General features: G+C 36.2%; 1 protein-coding gene across 1 annotated transcript; it reads right to left on the bottom strand.

Annotated features, from left to right (window-relative positions):
- Positions 1-456: 456 nt before the first annotated feature.
- On the bottom strand, positions 457-20,690 carry tbc1d2b (TBC1 domain family, member 2B). Its single transcript, XM_046859839.1, has 13 exons — positions 20,170-20,690; positions 16,702-16,852; positions 15,775-15,925; positions 13,570-13,742; positions 13,141-13,367; positions 9,481-9,828; positions 7,770-7,880; positions 7,433-7,629; positions 6,456-6,950; positions 6,150-6,267; positions 5,126-5,311; positions 2,935-3,056; positions 457-2,843 (listed from the first exon to the last, which is right to left on the bottom strand). Exons 1-13 carry the CDS (start codon positions 20,509-20,511, stop codon positions 2,648-2,650), a joined length of 2,817 nt encoding a protein of 938 aa, XP_046715795.1. The 5' UTR covers positions 20,512-20,690; the 3' UTR covers positions 457-2,647.
- Between the last annotated feature and the right edge of the window lie 922 nt (positions 20,691-21,612).

Here is a 21,612-nt window from a genome sequence, read left to right as displayed (position 1 = left end):
TTCCATAAAAAAGAAGTGTATAACTTTCTTGATTAGTTACAGTACACTTATGCAGTATCAAGACATTTCTAGTAAACTACATTTTTAATGAAGAACTTGTCCCGTCTGAATAAAACTTGGCAAGAGGAAATACTGCCACCTGCAGGAGAAGGTACTTGCACGACAATAAAAACATTATAATACTTATAAAATATCATGTAGAGAACATTGAGAGTGGATATGGAGATGAATTCTCCATATAGTCAGCAAGGACTTGACTATAGTAAGGATAAATAACAGGAAGGAACTTGAGGTGAACCTCAAGGTATTGTCCTGCTGCAGCGTTATCCTATTTTCAGTTTCCTTGTTGGTCTGACCTGTAGTCTCCTTCCGCTATACAACCCTTAGCCAGAAAAAAAAACAAAAAAAAAACAGGCATGCCTGCACATATAACACACGTCACCAATGAAACAGCAATTAACTTAATGCTGCTGAGATTTATTGATCAGGTCATATGGGCAGACGAGACAAATACGATTACACAATGAAATACTTGATACATTTAAATGCATTACTTGATTTCTACATTGTTTCATATATAGGAGGAATAGATACACAATGATGCAAACAGCAGTGCAATGCATTGCTGAACAATAACAATGCAAATAAGACATGCTAGCTTATTCAAGAAAAGCAGTGGAAAAGACAATGATAAAATGTATCTGCTTAAACAACAAGGCCTATAGGTAATTCATATAGAAAAAATACAAAGGTTTAGACAAGAAATGTTATGATTTTGGCCAAATATCATGGGCAGTGCACTACAAATGTCCTTAATACAAAGTGAAATTATTACAATGTTGGGAATACAAATATAAAGAAATAATTTCAAGTACACTGTGGAAATGTTTAGGTCTTCTCAAAATCCTAGTAAAAAAAAAAATGCCAAAAACTATGCTATTCTGGGAGACCTGCTCCCCCCAACAACAACAAAAAATTCACAGCTTTGATTTAAGATTAAACTGATTTCTTTTTCGTCAAATGCAAAGGGTTTTATACTGATCAATATCTGATATTAAATTGGGAGGGAGTGACCGGTCAGATAACCTATGGGAAAATACTGGTACACATCACAGTAAACTGGATATAATATCCCTGATACAAGTATAAATGTTGCAAATTGAAATTAAGTCCTTTAAAAATATAGAATAAGAAAAACATAAAAAATAAAGCCAGCATTATAAAAGGGCAACAGGCTAACATTCATTGTCCCTCATCACACAGGCTGTGAATTTCCATGTAAATTCATTTTTTAACTTAATGAAACACTAAAAAGGCAATGTGCCTAAGGATTGAAATGTGTGTTGTTGTTGCACATAAAATATTATTATTAATATTATTATTATTATTATTATTATTTTCATCATCATTAAAAAAGTCTACATACTGCTAGGTGGTAAACCTCATTCAATCAATACCAAAACACGAGCCTGCTGGTCATGTTAATGTTCATAAATTGTATCAATACATTTAGGAAATTGTTTTCAGTTTTATAAATTTGTTGCAGTCAAAATTCAATTCCACAAATGTCAATTTATAAAAATCCTGAACTAAACACTTGAATAACACACAAATTAAACAGCACTGAATATATGTCTGAATCTTGACAGATGAAAAATCAAACTAGACCAAAGCCAGTTCGAAACGTCACTCAAACAGAAAATAGGCAGCATGGCTCTGACAGATTAAATGATGTGCATTGTCCAAAGATTGTTTTCCAGCAGCTAAGTGTCACCACATGACTGTAGCAAAAATGTTAACTGAGCTACTGCAGATACATGCACACAAGGAAAGAATTCACTACTTCTTAGTTCAACCTATAGCATCTTCAGCTTCCCTGAACTAGGTGAATGTCCATTATTTAAAGTGATTTAAGTGCTTCATAAGGAAATGAAAACAGTAAAAGAAGTACCAAGAATATTTTGGACAATCAAAACCTGGAATATTGAATTTAACAAGCAAAATCAGTGTAATGGTGCTACACTAACAGGTGTGTGTGTTTTATGTTATCCCTGGGTTGCTTTGGGTTTTCTCATATCTAAAAACATGCAGTCTTACTTTAAATTGACTCTAATGCATGTTTTTGTGTGTGTGTGTATGAGAGAGAGAGCGCGAGAGAGCGAGAGAGAGAGAGAGATGTGGTTGGACAGCCTATCCAGGGTATAATCGAGTATCATGCTCCTTGTTTCCAGCATATGATATGAATCCAATGCAGCACTGACCAGGGTAAAAGTTACTAGACATAAATGAATGAACATGAATAACAGAAAATAATGCACAAAGCTAATATGAGCATAAAATAAAACCGTAAACAGTTGACGATCAATAAAGTGTAAATCATAGATGTTTGATTGTGATAACACTGGTGAATGAAATTTTGTCAAGGTAAACTTATGCCCACTGTAAGATGAGATTATTATCAATATGTGGCCTGATCTTTAAAAAATAAATTTAATTCAAAAGATCAACCAGAATTGACAACTTTTGGAAAGGAAAAGGCTGGATCGATTCTTTAAGATTCTTTGCTGTTTCAAGTGAAAAGACTTCACCATACAGATCACTTACTGTAAATATTTAAAACTGTTAATAAAGAAGAAGAAATAAAGGTTTAGGTGTCCTCCTCGTCATCACTGATAAGTGTGCGTCCATCTTGCGAGGTCTCTCTCTCGCGCAAGAATGTCTGGCGAATGGCTTCCAGCTCCGTGAGCTCAAGTCGAACCTTCTCCAGATGAAAGGTTCGACGGTTTTGGATTTGCCTTAAGGGAAATGGGTTCATGTCCACAAAAGCCATTTGCATCAGCTTTCTGCAAGAGAGAAAATATTTGTATGTTAATAAATCTAAAACATCAGTGTTTTATAAATTTCAACAAATAAACTCCTATAAAAACACTTCACCTTGCATCAAGAATTGTCCGTGTGAAGTATCGAAGATACTTAAAAATGGACATGGGGTCTTGCAACTTCAAAAACTCTTCCTCTTTGCACTTGAAGAGAGCGAGTGCAAAGCGAAAAATGATCTGTGAAGGTTAAAAAAAATTAAATATAAAAATATAAATGACCATATTATTGATAAACAAAATATCAATTTCTTTTCTCTCCTTAATACAATCTACCACAAAGTACAGAAAAGTCCTGAAGATTCTCACAGGTATATAAGACTGAAATTACACTTTAACAATAAAATAGAAAGGGGACAGTGAGGAGAGAAAAAGGAAGCATTCATATCCCAAAACATACCACTACATCTAAAACACCGCAGTGGTATTGTCATGAAATTCAGCACTAAAACCACACTGAGATACATTTCACTTAACACAGAAGGAACAAATCCCCAAAAAAGAAAAGGAATTGAAAACGTTCTGACCACTGACCAGGCAGCACGGCTCTTGAGAAAATACCTCATGTCTCAAACATGTCAGGTGTTAATTATGATCGAATAGCCTTTGCCATGGAGGCACAACAGTTCATTTAATTACATTTTTGCGGCGCTTTTTTTTTTTTGGTTTGTTTTTTTAAAGATCTAGATTAGATTTTTAATACAGCACACCAGGTGAACTCCCTGAGGGATATTAGGGCCAGGGCTAAAAGCGAACCCTTACTGTTCAGGGGACTTTTGATTTATCATCAATTCAGAAAAACTCTGTTCTTGTTAGGTCTACGGTACTACTCTATTCTTGCTCCCTTAAATGGCCTAATAATAACCAAATCTGTATGCATGACATTTAAACGTTTTGCGTCAGGTTTACTAAGAGTGTTTTAGTTTTCAGTGACTGTTTACACTTTTTTCTTTAGAGACATCAGTTTTTTTTCTGGATTTATCAACACCATGATCATCTGTGACATGAAACAATAGACATGGTCAGGATTTGCCCTCTGCCAAATGGTAATATTTAAGCTTACTCTAACCATAAAACTGCGACGCACATCTGTCATCTGGTGTATTTGAAGCATACAGGAACACTTCATGCAAGAAGCTGACATAAAATCAAAAGCACAGCAGAGAGTCCGTCATGCCTTGCTTTGCATTTGGTTTAAATCGCAGTAATCTTAACCCTGAATGTGCTCATAGTAGTTTATGACTTTTAAACATTCTCGAAAATGAAATCTCTTTTATCCACTCTACCTGCATAAATATGAAAAAACACAACCCTCAAAGATTTTTTTTTGTCTTGATAGCGAGACATTTATTTTTCTAGTTTTGTAGTTTGTTGCTGACTTTATGTGCACACAGGGCAGAACAAATTTGAATAGTAATTTTAATACACTTGTGTTTAATTTAGAAATACTGGTGCCTCAGACAGTTAAATGCACACCCCAATATAAAACAAGCAAGTTTTATCAGGTGAGCTAAGCTTAAAAATCCTGTGTTTGTTCAGAGCACCATTTTAAAAAGAATCATACACTGTATTAGACGTTCTTATAAAAATCACTTCTTTGACTTTGAATTTGAATAAATTATAATCTATATTATAAAATATAAATTGAATTCACTTGATTTGTAAATGTTGACTATTGATTTGTTTTTACATTTGTGAATCTTGACTGCCCACTTGACTATTGTATTGTACTATGTATATCCAGGAATTGATCATGTTGCATAAGCACTTAAAAAATAAAAAAAAAAAGGTACAGCACTATTTATCCTAAACTGTATCATTTAAGTCTGGTCAGCAATGCCGTGTTGCTCTTTGCTTTCGATAGCCATCATGTATGACCCAGTTATTAAACATGCTCAGAGTGGCAATAGAGGCCTCACTCTGACGATCACTGTCAAATGAATCAGTCAAAGCATTTCCTACAGTGTCACACCCCTGCATAATAAAAAGACATGACATGCAGCAAAAAAAAGGAGCATTTGAAATCTAGCCTACATTTTTGAGAAGATAAACACTGAAAGGAACTGGATGTTAATTATATTAAAATACATTTACATAGTATTTATTTCTTTATTTCTTTATTTTCTTAAAAAAGAGACACAATTGCGATGTGATCATTTCATCGCACACTATGATTAATGCAGCATATCTATACTGTTACAGAAGCATTTTGAAATCATAAACAACATGCTGCACATAGTCATTCTTACCTTGGGTCCCTCATAGAGAAGCGCATCCCATATCTTGAAGAGAATGTCACTGACCACACTGTCCACAAACATCACCAGGAACCAGTTGAAGGTGATGAGAGAAAAGTCCACTTTATGCTGCTCGAAATGAGCATGAAGTCTTGGCAGCTTCTCATTCATCAGGTCCTTAAACACACGCTGGTCAACCTGCAGTCCAAAAAATATACTGTTTTACATGCATTCTGCCATAAATCTAACATATTATTTACACTACAGTGCTCAAACACGCATTAACTAATCAGTAAGATATCAGATTTTACAATGAAGTCTTTAAATAAAAATGAGTTTTGGTGAATAAAATTATTACTTAGAAACTACAGGAATGCTAATTCTACCTCTCAATAACAGAATATGAGAGTTTAAGGGCATTGTAACCTCTTTAAGGCTGCACAAATACGATCTACAAACTCTACAGTAATGAAATGTACAAAAAGATCAAACAAAATTCTTTAAAAAGGACAGAAGACCACTGGCATAAAATAAAAAGCTACAACAAAACAAAATATCTGACCGAAGAAAAAAGCAAAATATAAAAAGCAGAATGAGAAGTGGTTTATAAGACCCAGCTGCAATTTCCGGTCTTTTTTTTTACTTTTCTGCTACCTACTGCATTATTATTATTACAGCAAAAGCATTATATAGTACATGTCCTGGCCTTAGTTATGACACAAAGTGATAACTTACTGTTTCCCCCAGTGTGGACTGTGCACCATTTTGCCTAATTTCTACACTAATTTCAAGAAAAATCAAGTCATCTTAGAGCTTCATATCATGATTAAAAAATATTACACCCATACTAAACATCTCAATTAAATATATGTTTGAACACGAAATAATACTGTGATAAAGGAAATGGCACAGAACAGGTAAAGAACAGGGCTAACTAATGAATCACAGTCATCTAAAAGTCACATGTTAATTGGACTTACTCCAACTGAAGTAGTTCTAACATTTTTCCAATATAAAAAAAGGCTATTAATAGTACCTGTGAGCCAAGAAGAGTCTTGGTGTAATAGTCTCGTGGCATGAAAACTTCCACAATGGTGATGAGACACCAGAAAGCCTCCTCCTGCTCTAGATAGAGAAGAGCTATTGCTGCTAGCCTAAAAGGATTTAAATAAATAATGAAGAAACAGTGAAATAAGGTTATCGCAACTTTAAAATTAATAAATATACATGATGATTTTCAATATCTCACCAATATAGCAGTAGCTTTGGGCTACATTACCAGTACATCAAGGGTGCTATATACTTAATGTTATACAGCAGTCTCATTTACAAGTTTGTTTACCTGTTAAGTCCCTGACAGTATCCAATGTCTGGGTTTCTCCAGGAGAATGCCAGCAGCACGTTTCGAAGTTTCTGGATGCCATCAGCTGAAGGTGAGGCATAATGCTTGTTATTGGGCAGTGTACGCAGCAGGTCCAGCTCTATCTGTTTTGAAGCTGGGTTTGGTTTTTCCCTTGCTGTGCACAACAGGCTCTCATAGTAATTTGGCTTCTGGCACTCGCGGATCTTCTTCACATGGAAGTTAACACAACAGCTCCAGACTCTGGAGCGATGCACGTGAGGAACACCATTGCGAATTAAAGCCTTTAGCTCAGGAGAGCGCACTGGCTCCCTGTTTATGGTACCAGCCAGGTAGTTTTCCCATTTCACTCCAACAGACACTTCCTGGTCAGTTAAAGAAAGAGATCGGAGCTCTAAAGCTCTAACTTTGGCTACCAGCTTCTCTTCCTCATCCTCCTCCTCTGGAACTGTTTTGAAGCCATATATGTCATACTCACTAAAAAGGAAAGAAGATTTACATCAACACATATTTCCTTAAAGGGAATAAAACCTGTACCTCGTAGATGTGTGTATGTATGTATCTATATGTATGTTCTTACTAGTTTTGTTTGTCTGTGAGATAATTTACACCTTAATAGGAATTATGGTTTAAATAAAATAAAATAAAAATAATAATTTTGGTGCTTAGAAACATTCTAAGTTCCTCCATCAAATAGGTGCATTATCATTCCATGATATGTGACTATAGAAAATACATATATGAAATAAACTGATATTACCATAAGTATATTGCATAAGTACATTACATATTTATTCTAGTAAGTAATAAGGAATTGTATATTTATTAAATATGTGAATATCCATGCAAAAATATTGCTGAAATCTTGCTGAATATTAGGAACAGAAACTTTATAATTATGGGCTAATCTCAGCATCACAGAAGCAGATGTTTGAACAATAAAGTAAAAATTGTTCTACCTGACAGGATGGGGCTTGAGAATCATGTGCTCGTGCTGATCAGAGCTCTCCACCTGCAGAGCATCCTCCAGCAGTCTAGAAATGACATCTCTGCTTGGGCCCTGCTCAGATGAGGAGCAAACTGGAGTCTTTACCTCCTGCAGGAGAACCAAGTACTTACTCTCCACCTGGCACAGCTTGGCCTCCAGAGCACTGTACTGCATTGAAACCAAGAGAATGTGCAAATGAAAGAGGGCAAAGATATAGGCAGAGCGGTAAAAAAAATCTCTACACTACAAGATGAATTAACAAAAAGGAAAAAAAAAAAAAAAAACAACAATAACACATTTACACTCACTTTTGCCTCTAGAAACTTCTCTCTGTTTTCAGCTTTCCTTCGTAACACTGTCAATTCAAGGATTTCTTTGTTCAGGAAATTATTCTGGGATTTGTAGCCCTGAAGACTGTCCTGAAACACCAAAAAGTACAAGAATGCTCATTATATGCCCACCAGTGACTTCAAGTGCTTCAAGTAAAACTAGTAAAAAATAAAAACACTGCAAAACCTGAGTAAAAATTTCCAGGATAATTTTATACATTTTATCACTAACATTTTATAGTAATCCCTGTTTATGGCGGTAGTTACGCTCCAAGACGTACCCAAGATAAATGGATGCCACCCCAAAAATGCTATTTTATGTAAACAGTTCTGTACTATATTAACATTTTACTTCATTTAAGAATTATATTTGTATTAATAAATTTCATTATTTCAACATAAAACGCCACAAAAACAATTATCTATACGTTTTTTGGTCTATCCACGAGAGACCGTGAACATCAGCTAAACAAATTAGTTACCCATATTTTCCGGACTATAAGCCGCTACTTTTTCCCCATGCTTTGAACCTTGTGGCTTAAACAATGAATCAGCTAATTTATGGATTTTTCCGGGGGTTTTCCCGGTTTCACAAGCTTCATGCTGCCAAAACACTGAGCCCCGTAACAGTAGACCAATTCAATTGCCAAACGGGTTAAGTTTAACCAATGAAACTCTATATTAAATCACGCTCCCAGTTAATCAGACCGCACAACATCATAAATTTGGACAAGGTTCCTCTGACGTTTGACCTGCCGCTCACTCGGACTGTCAACAGGAAAGGCGACCTCACGCTGAAAACAACCGGGCATGAAAAAAAACGCACTTCATCTGTGTTCTGAGCTGCACAGCATCGGGAGAAAAGCTTCACCGATGGTGATTTTTAAACGCACGACGATGCCAAAAGAAAAACTCTTGAGAGAAATTGTTGTGAAAGGAAGGAGGAAGACAGTGAACAATGACTTTCTTGGTAGGCTACTGTTTAGATACAAGCCGTGTAACAGACACTGTCTTTCATTAAAGCCTGTGTAAACTTTATTAGTTTCAGTGTAGGCTTATTTATGTTCAAAATAAAAATCTTTGTAAAATTCAGTGGGTGCGGCTTATATATGGGTGCACTTAATAGTCCGGAAATTACGGTATGTGGCAACCACAATTCCGCGATAAACCGGGGGGAAGAGATTGGAACTGCGGTAAAGCAGGGATTACTGAAGTAGTTTTGACAACTTAGAAAAAAAGTTATGTATCACTGCTGTAAAATATTAGATGTTTTAATAAATTAAAAAATTATTTTTAAAGGTGTGTGGTTAAAAGAAAAAACAGAAGTGTCTTAGTGAGGTGCTGAGCCACTGACAGTTACCAGATCAGAGCAAATGCACCTCAGCATTGGAACAGCATTCATTCAGAAGATATGCTTCACATCCTGTTTAATAATATCACTGAGAGTCATAATAACGAGTGTCAAAAAATGCCCATGTGCCCTGTGGATGTTTTTTCCATATTAAATAAGGAACTCAGTTTATCAAAATCTTATATATGCTTAGTATATGTTTAATATATGCCACCACATTCTTATGTCTTAATTATGTGCTAGTTGTATAGCACCATAGTATATTCTGTAGCAACTATACAGTGTTAATAATGTAGTATTTTGTTAGTATTTAGATTATATATTATCAGGTCTGCTTACCTTCAGATGTTGGAGCTCTTGTCTGTCCCGGTCTGAAGGAGAGCTACACTCGGTTGCCTCAGTGCTCACTTCATTGTTCTCCTGTGACAGCTTCATGATCACTTCATCTTTGGCCTGGATAGTCTCCATCAGCATACCCAACTGATCGTTTATTTCTCCCACCTTGATCTTTAGGCTCTTCAGCTCCTGCTGCAGGCTCTCTTTTTCCAGTGCCAGTCTTTCCATGTGACCACACAGAGCCTGGATATGGCCATCTCTCTCAGCCAAAGCTCCAGCCATGTCCATCTCTCCTGGCCGGCGATCACACTGAGCAGTCCTCAGAGTCTGCTGGAGGAGACGCACTAGCTCCTAGTGGAAAAGAGAAATTTCTTCATCAGGAAAGTTCCTATAGCTGTAAGCTCGGAGAGCACCATCTCACAATGCACTCACACTAGATGAGCTGACATGAAATGAAACAAAACAGTGACTCCTCTGTGCTTATGATCAAGGTCTTCTGGAGTCAAAAAGTCATGAGAATACAACTAATTTAGTTGTGGATGTGCTCACCATTTCAGTTAACACTGTCTTATTGAGGTCTCTGTATATAAGTTGTGCTGACTAAGAAAGTAAAACACTTAAACTAGAAGGGTCAATGGTCATGCAAGGTCTCATGATGAGGATCAGCTCAAGCATTTAGTACAACTGACATACTAGCCGAAGCAGAAACAAAAATTGTCTGCATGCACATTTTATAAAGGAATTTATAAAAGCTCATTTATAATAGAACATAAAAAAAAAAAAAAAAAAAAGTCTTTACTCATCTGATTTATATATTTTTATTCGAATCCTTGGTGAATTAAATGTAATAAAAAAAGTTCTCTCATGTTACCGTATTTTTCGAACTATAAGCCGCTACTTTTTCCCCACGTTTTGACCCCCGCAGCTTAAACAACGAAGCGGCCAATTTATGGATTTTCCTGGGTTTTTCGAGGTTTCACAAACCTAAAGCCAAAAAACTGAACCCCATAACATTAGACCAATGAAATTTCCGAACGGAAACTTAAAAACGCACCTCACCTGTGTTCTGAGCTGCACGGCATCGGGAGAAAAACTTCCACCGATGGGGATTTTTAAACGCACGACAATGCGAAATAAAAAACGAGAGAGAAATAGTTGTGAAAGGAAGGAGGAAGACAGTGAACAATGACTTTCTTGGTAGGCTACTGTTTAGATACAAGCCGTTGTAACGGGTTTAGTCAGGGTCATGGGATAGCTCAGTAACTGCAGTTGCAAAACGCTTTTTTATTTTTCTTGGCAACAGCGTTACGGGTTAGTCAAAGAAACTTAGAAATGAGCATCAAAAAATAATAAGAACATATTCCTTGGTCTTGCACACATGCAGTAATACCGGAAAAAATGCAGCGGCAGGCTATTCCCAAAATGCCGCTCTGCTCTAAAAGGAGAGACACAACATATTTCACCCGTTACACCATGTAACAGGCACTGTCTTTCGTTAAAGCCTGTGTAAAGTTCATTACTTTCAGTGTAGACACCTGCGGCTTATAGGCAGGTGCAGCTTATTTATGTTCAAAATAAAAATCTTTGTAAAATTCAGTGGGTGCAGCTTATATATGGGTGTGCTTAATAGTCCGGAAATTACGGTGTATATATAATTTTTTAGCACAAGCTGTCAACACTATTCTTCAAATTAGGCATCATTACCAATGCCCTGCAAAGTATATACAGTATTTATTCTGTTCAAATTTGACTAAATATCAATAAATATCAATAAATATCAATAATTTCTTTTAAAATGGTTCAACTTTGCAGTGAATAAAACAATGCAACACTAATTACACTAAACAGGAATAATAAAAATAAAAAATAAATACAGGATCATTTTAATAAAATACGAGTTGAGATAATTATTCATTTACTTTTTAATGATCTACACAGGCTCCATTTTCATTCTCTGTGTCTAAAGATATACATGATATTTATGCACGCTTGCAATCACTTATTCACATTTTCCCTCAACAAGTTTCTGCCTAATGAAAAGTATGTTTTCTTTTATGCCGAATTCCAGACTATACTGTATACAATGTATAACCAAATCTAAAACAACTTAACAGGAAACAAAGCAACATTGTCTATTTCACTTTAGACTAATCAAAACTAATAATTATTTCATCTTTAGCAGCTTTATTCTATTTAGGCTGGTGGTGGATCCAGGGAGATAAACACAGGGCACAAGGTAAGAGAATTCATTTAGGGTGGTATTGAAGACCATTAAAGGGGAACCACCGACTCCTATGCGCATTTTAAAATAACCAGTGTAAAAAATAGAAGAAGAAAAAAAATCTAACATCTCACAGATATTATGCAAAAGAATCAAACCTGGGATCTGATTAAATTGTCTTAAGTTAAGGTTAAATGTGTGAGCTTATATTTCACTCACACACACACACACATACTCACACACACATACTACACACACACACACACACACACACATACTCACACACACACATACTCACACACACACATACTCACACACACACATACTCACACACACACACATACTCACACACACACACTCACACACACACATACTCACTCACACACACATACTCACTCACACACACATACTCACTCACACACACACTCACTCACACACACACACACACACACACACACACACTCACACACTCACACACACACACACACACACACACACACACACACACACACACACACACACACACACACACAATCACACGGGAATTCCCCATCTTGGTTGAGCAGAGAAGTAATTAGGGAACTGGCAGCAGGATTCAAAAGACAGTTTAACTCACACTGTTAGTTGAGTTCTCGGCATGGGAAGAAAATGTCAGTCTTGTCCGTCACACATCTTACATTACTCAATAGTACATTTACAACATTTACAGTGGCCAGAGAGCAATACATCAGTAGGCATATTTTGCAGTTTGGTAACCAACAATAAGTGCCATGAGATTATATGTTTTAGTTCACAAGTCAATGGCTGAACTAAATAAACAAATCTTCATGAATATACCAATATGTCCAGTACATAAGCCAGTATTGCTATCACTTTAAAATCTATATTTAAAATATTAATTTGACTATCAAGATTGCTAGACAAGGCCAAATGTATGTCTTGAGTGCCATTGCTTGCTGTTACTTTTCTCTTCCCTAGAACTAAGAGACCTCAAACCTGCAGGTGAAAAGCTCAAACAGCCTGCACTGAGCCCTGAACTCAACCACAGTGATCACCATAAGGATAAACAGGAATTGAGAAGGCACCTCAGGCCTATATATTTTACGTATACAAATTTAGAATTTTTTTTTTAAAAAGTTGTTTTGAATTTGAACGATCTCCATTTTATGATGATAATAGATAAGTACTTATATAATTATCCTTATTAGTATCTACATTAGCCATTTAGCACAGTCTCTTAATCATTATTACACTAACATCCTCGTTTCAACTGCCATATATAACAGAGGATCAGGGTTAAAAAACATACTACTGATATAACCCACCTTTTCAAACAAAAGGATTATGTCTCAAAAGGAAGTTCAGTATTTGTATTGCATGACTTCACAGTTTAGGGTTTCAAAATTTCTAATCTTCCCTATTCAGTCATCTCTCTCCTGTACCTTCTGACTGCTGAGCTCCTCTTGCAGGCGATTCTGCTCCTCCTGCATGTGGGTTAACTCATCATGTTGGCTCTGAAGACGTAGTTGCAGCTCTACAGTCTTACTGCCATTACACTCCACTGGTGACGTTTCTGCACTGCGGCTCGATTTAGCCATGCTCATCTGGAAAGGACGCTTAATGCGCGAAGAGTTCCGGAAATCGAATGTGAACGCTGAGCCGATGGAGTCTAGGACAAGCAACAGAGCTTCAAAATTAGCTTTAAAATGTGCTTTTTTACATTCATTAAAATAATAAAAAAAACATGCAAGTATCTCTCCTATGCCCTACTGCATTGCTAGAAGTGATTAAAACAGAAAAGAGGAAATAGATTTTATAAATATTACTGTAGTTTTTCAGAAGCCACAGTAAGCATGAAAGACATCTCTTACGTCTGTGGAGGTGTGAAGGGCTCTCACGCCGCTGAATCTCTGATGGAGGTTTGTGTTCTGGAGTGTCCTTAGTGGGGTGATCCACCAACTCCCACTCCTCATTATTGGGTGTATAAAACACACTGCGTCTGCTCTCTCCCCCTCGGTTGGGCCGCAAGTGAGACATACTGTTCCTGATGGGAGAGGGAGAGAGAGGGAGAGAGAAAGAGAGAGAGAGAGCGTGTGTGTTGTGGTCAATGCAAAAAGCAGCTAAGGAGGATATGCACACAAAAAACACTGGCTATAAAAATCTGAACAAAAAAATATATAAAAATATGTTATGCACATGCTGGAATGACACACAGGAAATCAAATTAAGTACTAATGAAGTGTGAAATGTTAGAACATGAAGTTTTACAACAACTTATTTTAAACTGGCAATAACAATTAGCAAAATATCAAAACTGTGATAGAAATCAAAGCATTGATAAGATACATCATAATATGCTTCTGTGAGAAACCTGTGAGTAACATCATTAACCTTATTATACTATATTATTTGTTACAGAGTAACAAGCTAATTTTTTTAAATAATTATTTTTATAAATAAAACCATTGTTTAATCTGGCACAGATGTTTATGGCATTTTGTTAGCACAGTTAATCTGTATATTGTGATACATAATGCACATGTAACCTGACTGTATCATTGTTTCTGATAATCATGTCAAGTCAGCATGAACAAAGGCTGGGTTGGACACATCCACCACACCAGTCACACAGTGTACTCTTGTCCAAAAAAAAAGAAAAAGAAAAAGAAAAAAAAAAAAAAAAAAAGAGAGAGATTGTTCAGGGATGAAAATCTGTACCTCATTATAAATCATTACAGCACTCATCTATGTAACATTACATACAGGTGTGTTTGAAGATTATTATTGTTTTTCTATAATGTAAAGAATTATTGTTTTTTGTTATTATACTTGCTTTCTATTATATCTGTATAAGCAATTATATTTATAATTACATAAATTCTTATTACTTCTTATTACAGAATCCCTTTCTATGAAATAAATGTATTTGTGGAAGTTGCTACTTACATGCATCTTCCAAATTTGCAACTATAACAAATAATTCTAATATTTCTTGTTGGGTCAGTTATACTCATCTTACAGTCTACCCAGATACAAGCAGGATGATTCACCTGGATATAATTTCTAGCTGACAAATATGTCAGTCATCTAATATTTCAGGTCGTAGCAGGTAGGGTCTACTTAGGACATAGAGGTTGCTTTTTATAGCTTATATAAGGCGCCTAAATTACTTTTTAGCTTTTCAAGCGTAATACAGACTATAGTTAGACTGGGTGTAAGATTATTAATGTGCCATGGATATTTACATACAGATCAATGTAGAATCTGTTCATTATCATGTTTATAATTTAATTTCTGGGTAGTCATTTTACTAAAAGAAAACAGTGAACAAGATTTCCTTGTTGAATTTACTGTTCTCTTACACCAGGGGTGCCCAATACATCGATCGCAACCTACCGGTAGATTAACAGTAAACATGACATTAAAAAAAAGGAAATTTATTTATGCATTTTTATAGTAGGTAGATCATTTTGATTTGGTCATTTTATAAGTAGTGTGTCTACCCCTGTCTTACACCAATCACAAAACTGGACAAGCATTTGCATATGTGCAACACTTTTTTATCATTCAAATTGTGATGATACGGTATGAAAATTACTGGAAAGAAACAACAGTCTATTGACTTTTTACATTTTAATAAGGGAATTTATCTATGGGAACAGCATGTGTCATGCAAATGCCCATGTGTATGATGAGGAAAAGTATGTATGAATATAGGGGAGGGAAGCTTATTAATATTGTGAAATGTTTCTATTGAAATAAACACACATGTACAAAAAGGTACACATGTAGTAAAAATAGTAAAACCCAATATCATGGTATCTGCCAAGCATGCATTTTTAAACAGAACGCTGCAGTAGTGGGACATGCATTAATGTAAAAAAAAAAAAAAAAAAATCGTATCTCCATGTTATCATAATGTTACAATGCTGTATTCTCTCTTTTTCAACTCCTATCTTTGTTGTTTGACAAATCATCGACAACACTGTGTGTCCATATGTACATTTCACAAGTATAATTTAATCAGAATTATATGTTGGGAACTGCATATTGAATTGCATTTCACAAGTTCTCACCTCAGCTCGGTTCTCCATTGTCGAAGAGAGAAATTAAGGGTTGGGTTCCTTGCAGTCTGGAGTCCCACTAAACCATTAGCATCTGCCTCCTCTGTGAAATCATTGCGCACACTCTCCATAGTTTCGTTAGGCAGCTCAGGGGGCGTGGAATCTGAGCCACAATGTAAACAATTAGTGTTCCGCAAAAAATGACTAACTTTTCCTGCAATGCATTGACTGCATGACCAGACTCACTAGCTTCACTAACAGTTCTTGCACTACAGTTGGTCTCTAATGCTGACTAAGTTGCAAAATCAACATGCACTGAAGTGTTTGAGTAAACCGTGATAAGCAAAGGGCACACCTCAAACCTTTTTATGAAATATTAGAAGAAATATGAACCAAACACTACAGATTCATTTAAAGGTCTAGACTCTCGACCTGATTGACTATCAAACTGATGGTATTTTAGACTGAAGTCCTCCTTATTTAAGGAGACTTTAAAGCACTCTGGATAAGAGTATTTGCTATGTGCAATACATTTAAAAGTAAACATAATCTGACTGATAGAATTAGCCAAAATCTACTCAGTAAAAACCAAAAGTCCAAAAGTCTAATCTGCTGTGTATTTGTCAGGACCACCTTTATCATTATAAGAAAGTGAAAGTGTAGGTGTATACAGAGAGACTGAGCTTAAGTGTGTTAAATATTAAGCCACTTCATGTAAGCAAAGACATATTTGGTTGAGTCACTTCTCAATTTGATGAGTGCCTGTACAGCAGCAGTGAGCTAAGCAACAGCCTGAGACTTTCCCACATGCTGCAACAGCACATCCTGCAACACTGTTGCTCCCAGAAACCTGGAGCAATTCCACATGTTGTCATAGAGAGTGTGTATGGGTTTATTTGTGGCATGAATTCAAATAGCCTACACTTCTCAGGCTCTTACCAGCATCTTTGGCCACCAGGCCTGTGTGTGGAAAAAGAGGAGTGGGGGAGCACATGCTGTCTCGGTTGCCAAATCCTCGTGTGTTACTGAACTCCCATCGCTTTTGTTGTAGCTGCTGAAGCCAGTATTGCATCACCTGCCTGCTGGGCGCCTGCAGAAAGAGAGACACATGAGGGGACTGAACTGACATCTACAGCTAGGGTTGTCTGATAACAGCTCAAATGAAAAATCACAAATATATTTATTTCTAAAAAAATGTATATAACAATTATTTATCAAGAAAGCACTGTTGTGCAGCAGGTAGTGCTTATGTGTGCAAATAGGAATGCATTTCCTCTGGGTTTTCCAGATTTCTTCCAAAAATATACCAGTATAAATGCATTTTTTGGGAGTAAAACATAGTATAGCATAAGTAATAAACACATACTAGCATATTTTAATTGAAACTAAATTCAGATTGTAATAATGATTTTTAAAAAAGTATAAATTGCACAACCTGCATCTTTAGTAATACATGATAATCTGTTTCTATTCAAACTCAGACATGTGCATTCCTCTACTTTTGTTTTGGTTTGTAAACTTCCTCTCAGAAAATAAATATATATCAAAAAAAAAAAAAAAAAAAAAAAAACCTGATTGTGATCTTTTTATATTTTCTACGCAGATGTTATCAGGACTGATTGAACAGTGCTTTGCTGTGTCTACTTTAGAGGAACACGGTCAGGTGTGAGCATGACTGAGTCTGAACATGATAGTTTCAGTCTCGGTTCTAGTTTACAGTGTTTATGTTTAAAATATCTGACCTAATATGTTAATCCACCAGAAAATAATAGTTAATTGTATTCAGTGTAAAATAAGCTGTTCATTTCATAAGAATCAAAACTTTAATAAAAAAAAAAAAAAATTTAAATAGTACATGGAGAGAGCGAACAAGGGCTTTTACTTCGGAGTAAATACAGACAGAAAGGAGTGGACTGATACAACAATAACAATAAGGAATGTCATCTGGGTACTGGAACATATAAAACAATACAAAATATATATTTTTTTAAATGTATTGAATGTGTAGCAAATTCTTTTACAAAGTTTGTAAATGTTCCTCTAGCTCGTGATCACTAAGAATGCTCGTAGAGACTACATTAAAATGTAGTAATGTTACTTACCAGCTCTAACTTTAGGCCACTATGTCAAACTTACAGCAAGATACATACTCAATAAAGATCTTCTGACTTCTAGCATGCAAGAAAAGAAGTGCCAGATTGTTCAACAAAAAATTCAACATATGATTTAATACACCATGGTGATGTCTCAAGATAATCTTGCACAGACCTTCTTATTTCCATTGTTAACTAGCTAATTACATTTCTGTAGGCCAAGATCTGCTTCTGTGAGCTGCATTCTCTGTTTTAAGTTTCAAATCTCTCCCATTTTTTTTTTTAGCCCAGACTCTAAAAAAGGGCTGCCTACATGCAGGTGTGTGGGGGTTTGGTTTTGTGTTTTCGTTTAATTCCACCAACCGTCTCAGCACAGATACATGAACATGTCTGCTCTATTAGAGCTGATGTGAGTTGCTCACTTACAGGTTTTAAGCTTACCAAGACACCAAAGTCTTCCCTTAAAACTGACCTTTGAATTCTAGCATGCGTAAGAGAGCTTTTTTTTTTTGTTGTGTTCAAAAAATCCATCCAGATTGAAAATAAAGAAGCTACATTTTCATAAAAGAAATGTGGATGTGTTCAACTTTAAATGTTTATTTACCCCTCATGTTATATAAGCAGTACTTTATAACAGCTTACTTTATGATGCAGTCTGTGGATTGTGGCCTTGTGTTAAATATGGTATTTCATTACCACTTTACTAACTCTCTAGCAGTCCAAGACTGAGTTTAATAAAACATTTCAGCGCTGAAGTTGGCTGGTAAACCAGAGGGAATATTTGCTACTGAAAATAATCTTAGAAATGCCAACAAAATGTGCAACAGATCTCATTCTCTTAACCTGTATCTTACAGCTATGTGCAGTGTCTAAATATAAATGTGTGTCATCAATCATCTTCATCTTTATCCAGGGCAAGGTATTGGTGGATCTGGGACATATCCTAGGAATGCTAGGCACATGATGAAGATCCACCTGGAATGGGACACCAGCCCATTGTACAGCACTGTGCACACACATTCCCACCTAGAGGAAATCGAGTGCACATAAAACATGTTTTTGGAAGGAAACACGAGATCTGGATAAAATCATTTTGAACATTGACAGAATGTAAGAGGATTTCACACAGAACACTATGAATTCAAAGGTTTTCAAGTTTAAATGTTAAACACTATTCAATAAGCTTATTTACAATATTTAAAATCTGGGGAAAAAAGCCACGAAAAAAGACCCCAAAACATCCTTACGGAAGCAGAACAGCTGCTTATATTTCTAAAGCAGTTTGGGAAAATTAGTGTGGTAAATCAAATCTGTTTCTCTGTACCCTTTTAAGGAGAGGCAAGCGGACGGAGTGACTAAGAGATTCCTTTTGCGAGTGCTGAGTCTGCTAGGATTTGATATTAACTCTTTTAGGTGTGTATAAAATAGGGGCCATACACGTACAAGGTCTAGACACGCACGACAGCCTCCTAAATTGTATTTAGTATTGTATTTGGAAAATAAAGCAGTCATACATATCCGGTTCAATGCAAACAATTCGCCTTAGTCCAAAACGCTGACAAACATAATTCATACCAAAGAGGCATTAAGCATGTTATGTTTTGCAGATGTTCCTCCATTTTCCAAGAAAAATAACAACATGACAAGTTCAAAAGTTCGCAGACCTTTTTTTTTTTTTTTTTTTTTAATGTATGTCTTTGTGTACTTGGAGAAAAGTTGCCAAGTTTATGGGTAAAGGTCTACTTTGCTGGTTTCTTGAATGCAAGAAAAATACGTGTATAAACATATCTAGCTTTCTTATCACTTCTGTCATTTGTGTGTCGTTTTGTTGAACGATTTATAATAAGTAGCAATAATTGATAAAAGGTTTCCATTCTATCAGCAGCTCAAACTGTTCTAGCAGCTCAAGTGTGGGTTTCTGCCTGGGTTCTGGTCAGACAATACAGATTTTTTTTTTTTAGGATTTTCATTTTTATGAGTTTGATAGATTGTTTTTGCATGCACTGTTCCTTCTTTTTGTAAATTAAATGTAATTGGCATACTGACAGGTTTTCTCAGAAATAAACTGAACTGAAAGTGTGTTCATGTGTTGAGGATAGGAGATGTACCTGAGCTGAACCAACAAAACCACTTGTAATGATGATCCATTTCCCTACATTTAATGCCCATGGCAGACAAACAGGAAACCATCGGGCTTGACAGTGCCGACAAAAGAAATGCAGCTGATATTTGAAAACTGAGTAAACATCTTATCAGGTTAGCACAGACAGCTAACTCCAGACTTGGGCACGTCTGGAGCTTATGTGTAGTTTACCTTGAGGAAGAACTCTTTGCCCGCGGTGCGGATCTCAAACTGCCCCTCTTCTCCCTCCACATCGTACGTAAAAGAGGCGTCTGCGATTTCAATGTGGCCAAGAGGAAGAGTGTCCTGAGGAGTCTTGAAGTAATACAAGTAGCACTTCCTTTGGTCGTAGACGAACCAGCGCGTTTTGTATCCCTTCAGAGGCCCTTTGCCTGCAAGTTTGTTCAGGTAGCCGCACAGTACGGGCGCCTGCTCCTTCACGCCATCGCACTCGGCCACGTCTACGGACTTGGTCGCGAGAACGCGCGAGCTCCGGGCCGTGCTAACGGCGGTGTCCTCCTCCTCCTCCCGCATCTTTCTCTGATCTTGTCCCTTCGGCAGATGCACCGTTGTGCTCTCATCCACATGACTTGTCGTCCATTCTTGTGCTGCAGCAAAGACTCGCGGGAAATGTAGTGCGGAAGAAGGACTGGACTGGCAAAGGCGAACACTACCTTACTAAGGAGTATGCATGCTTATGCAGATTTCACATCCCCTCCACAGGGCTATTATAGGGTTACTGCGCGCATGCGCAAAACAGGAACGCGGCGCCTCGGTGGCTGACTGACCTACTGACCAGAACAGACCTGAATGCAGTCACTGCCAAATTACAGCAGTTCAGTTGAATTTTTTATCAGTTTTAAAGTCAACCAAATCAGTAAAATGCTCCGTGAATAAAAAAAAGATTTTTAATAATTGTACCGAATAACAGTACAGACATACAGCACATTGTATACCCAATACTATAATAAAGTATTTTTTTATTTATCTTAAATGTATAGTTTATTTTACCTTCTGTTATATAACAATTTATAAACTAAATAAAAAAAAAACTCCTAATCGTTAAACGAATATTTTATAAAGAGGACATAATAAAAATGCTTTAAAATAGTGAACGTGTCGACATTAGTAAAAGCAGCCATTTGGAACCAATAGGGGGCGCAAAGGAACCGTGTAAGATTTGGCCACAAGGCCAAATAGACTGCAGTGTAATCTTTAAAAATGACAGTTATCACCCACCATACTTCCTTTATTATATATTCAGTATAATAATGAGAAAAATAATAGTGTTGTTAGGTTTTTTTTTTCCAGCATTTCAATATTTTAATAGTTTCTACTCTGTGTAAAAAGATCTTAATGGTAATGTGACAAACAAAATTAGAATCAGTAATAATAATACAAAATAATGCAAAATAATAATGCAATATGTCTACAACTGATGCAGTAATCTTTGGATACATGTTTTATGTATGCATTTTTCCCCTCAGTGATTGAAATTGTACTTTGTTTTGATCAGTTGAACATTGTGTTTCCAGCATGTCATAAGGTTTACTGTCAGTCTCTGGTTGCCATTGCCACTGCAGAAGTTGTTTATATTAGAGCTGAGGCATTCAGGAAGGGAAACACTTTGGTTTC

Source organism: Silurus meridionalis, chromosome 10 (assembly GCF_014805685.1).
Source record: "Silurus meridionalis isolate SWU-2019-XX chromosome 10, ASM1480568v1, whole genome shotgun sequence".
Classification (NCBI taxonomy): domain Eukaryota; kingdom Metazoa; phylum Chordata; class Actinopteri; order Siluriformes; family Siluridae; genus Silurus; species Silurus meridionalis.
Note: the sequence above shows the minus strand (reverse complement) of the source record. Positions and strands in the feature narration are given on the sequence as shown.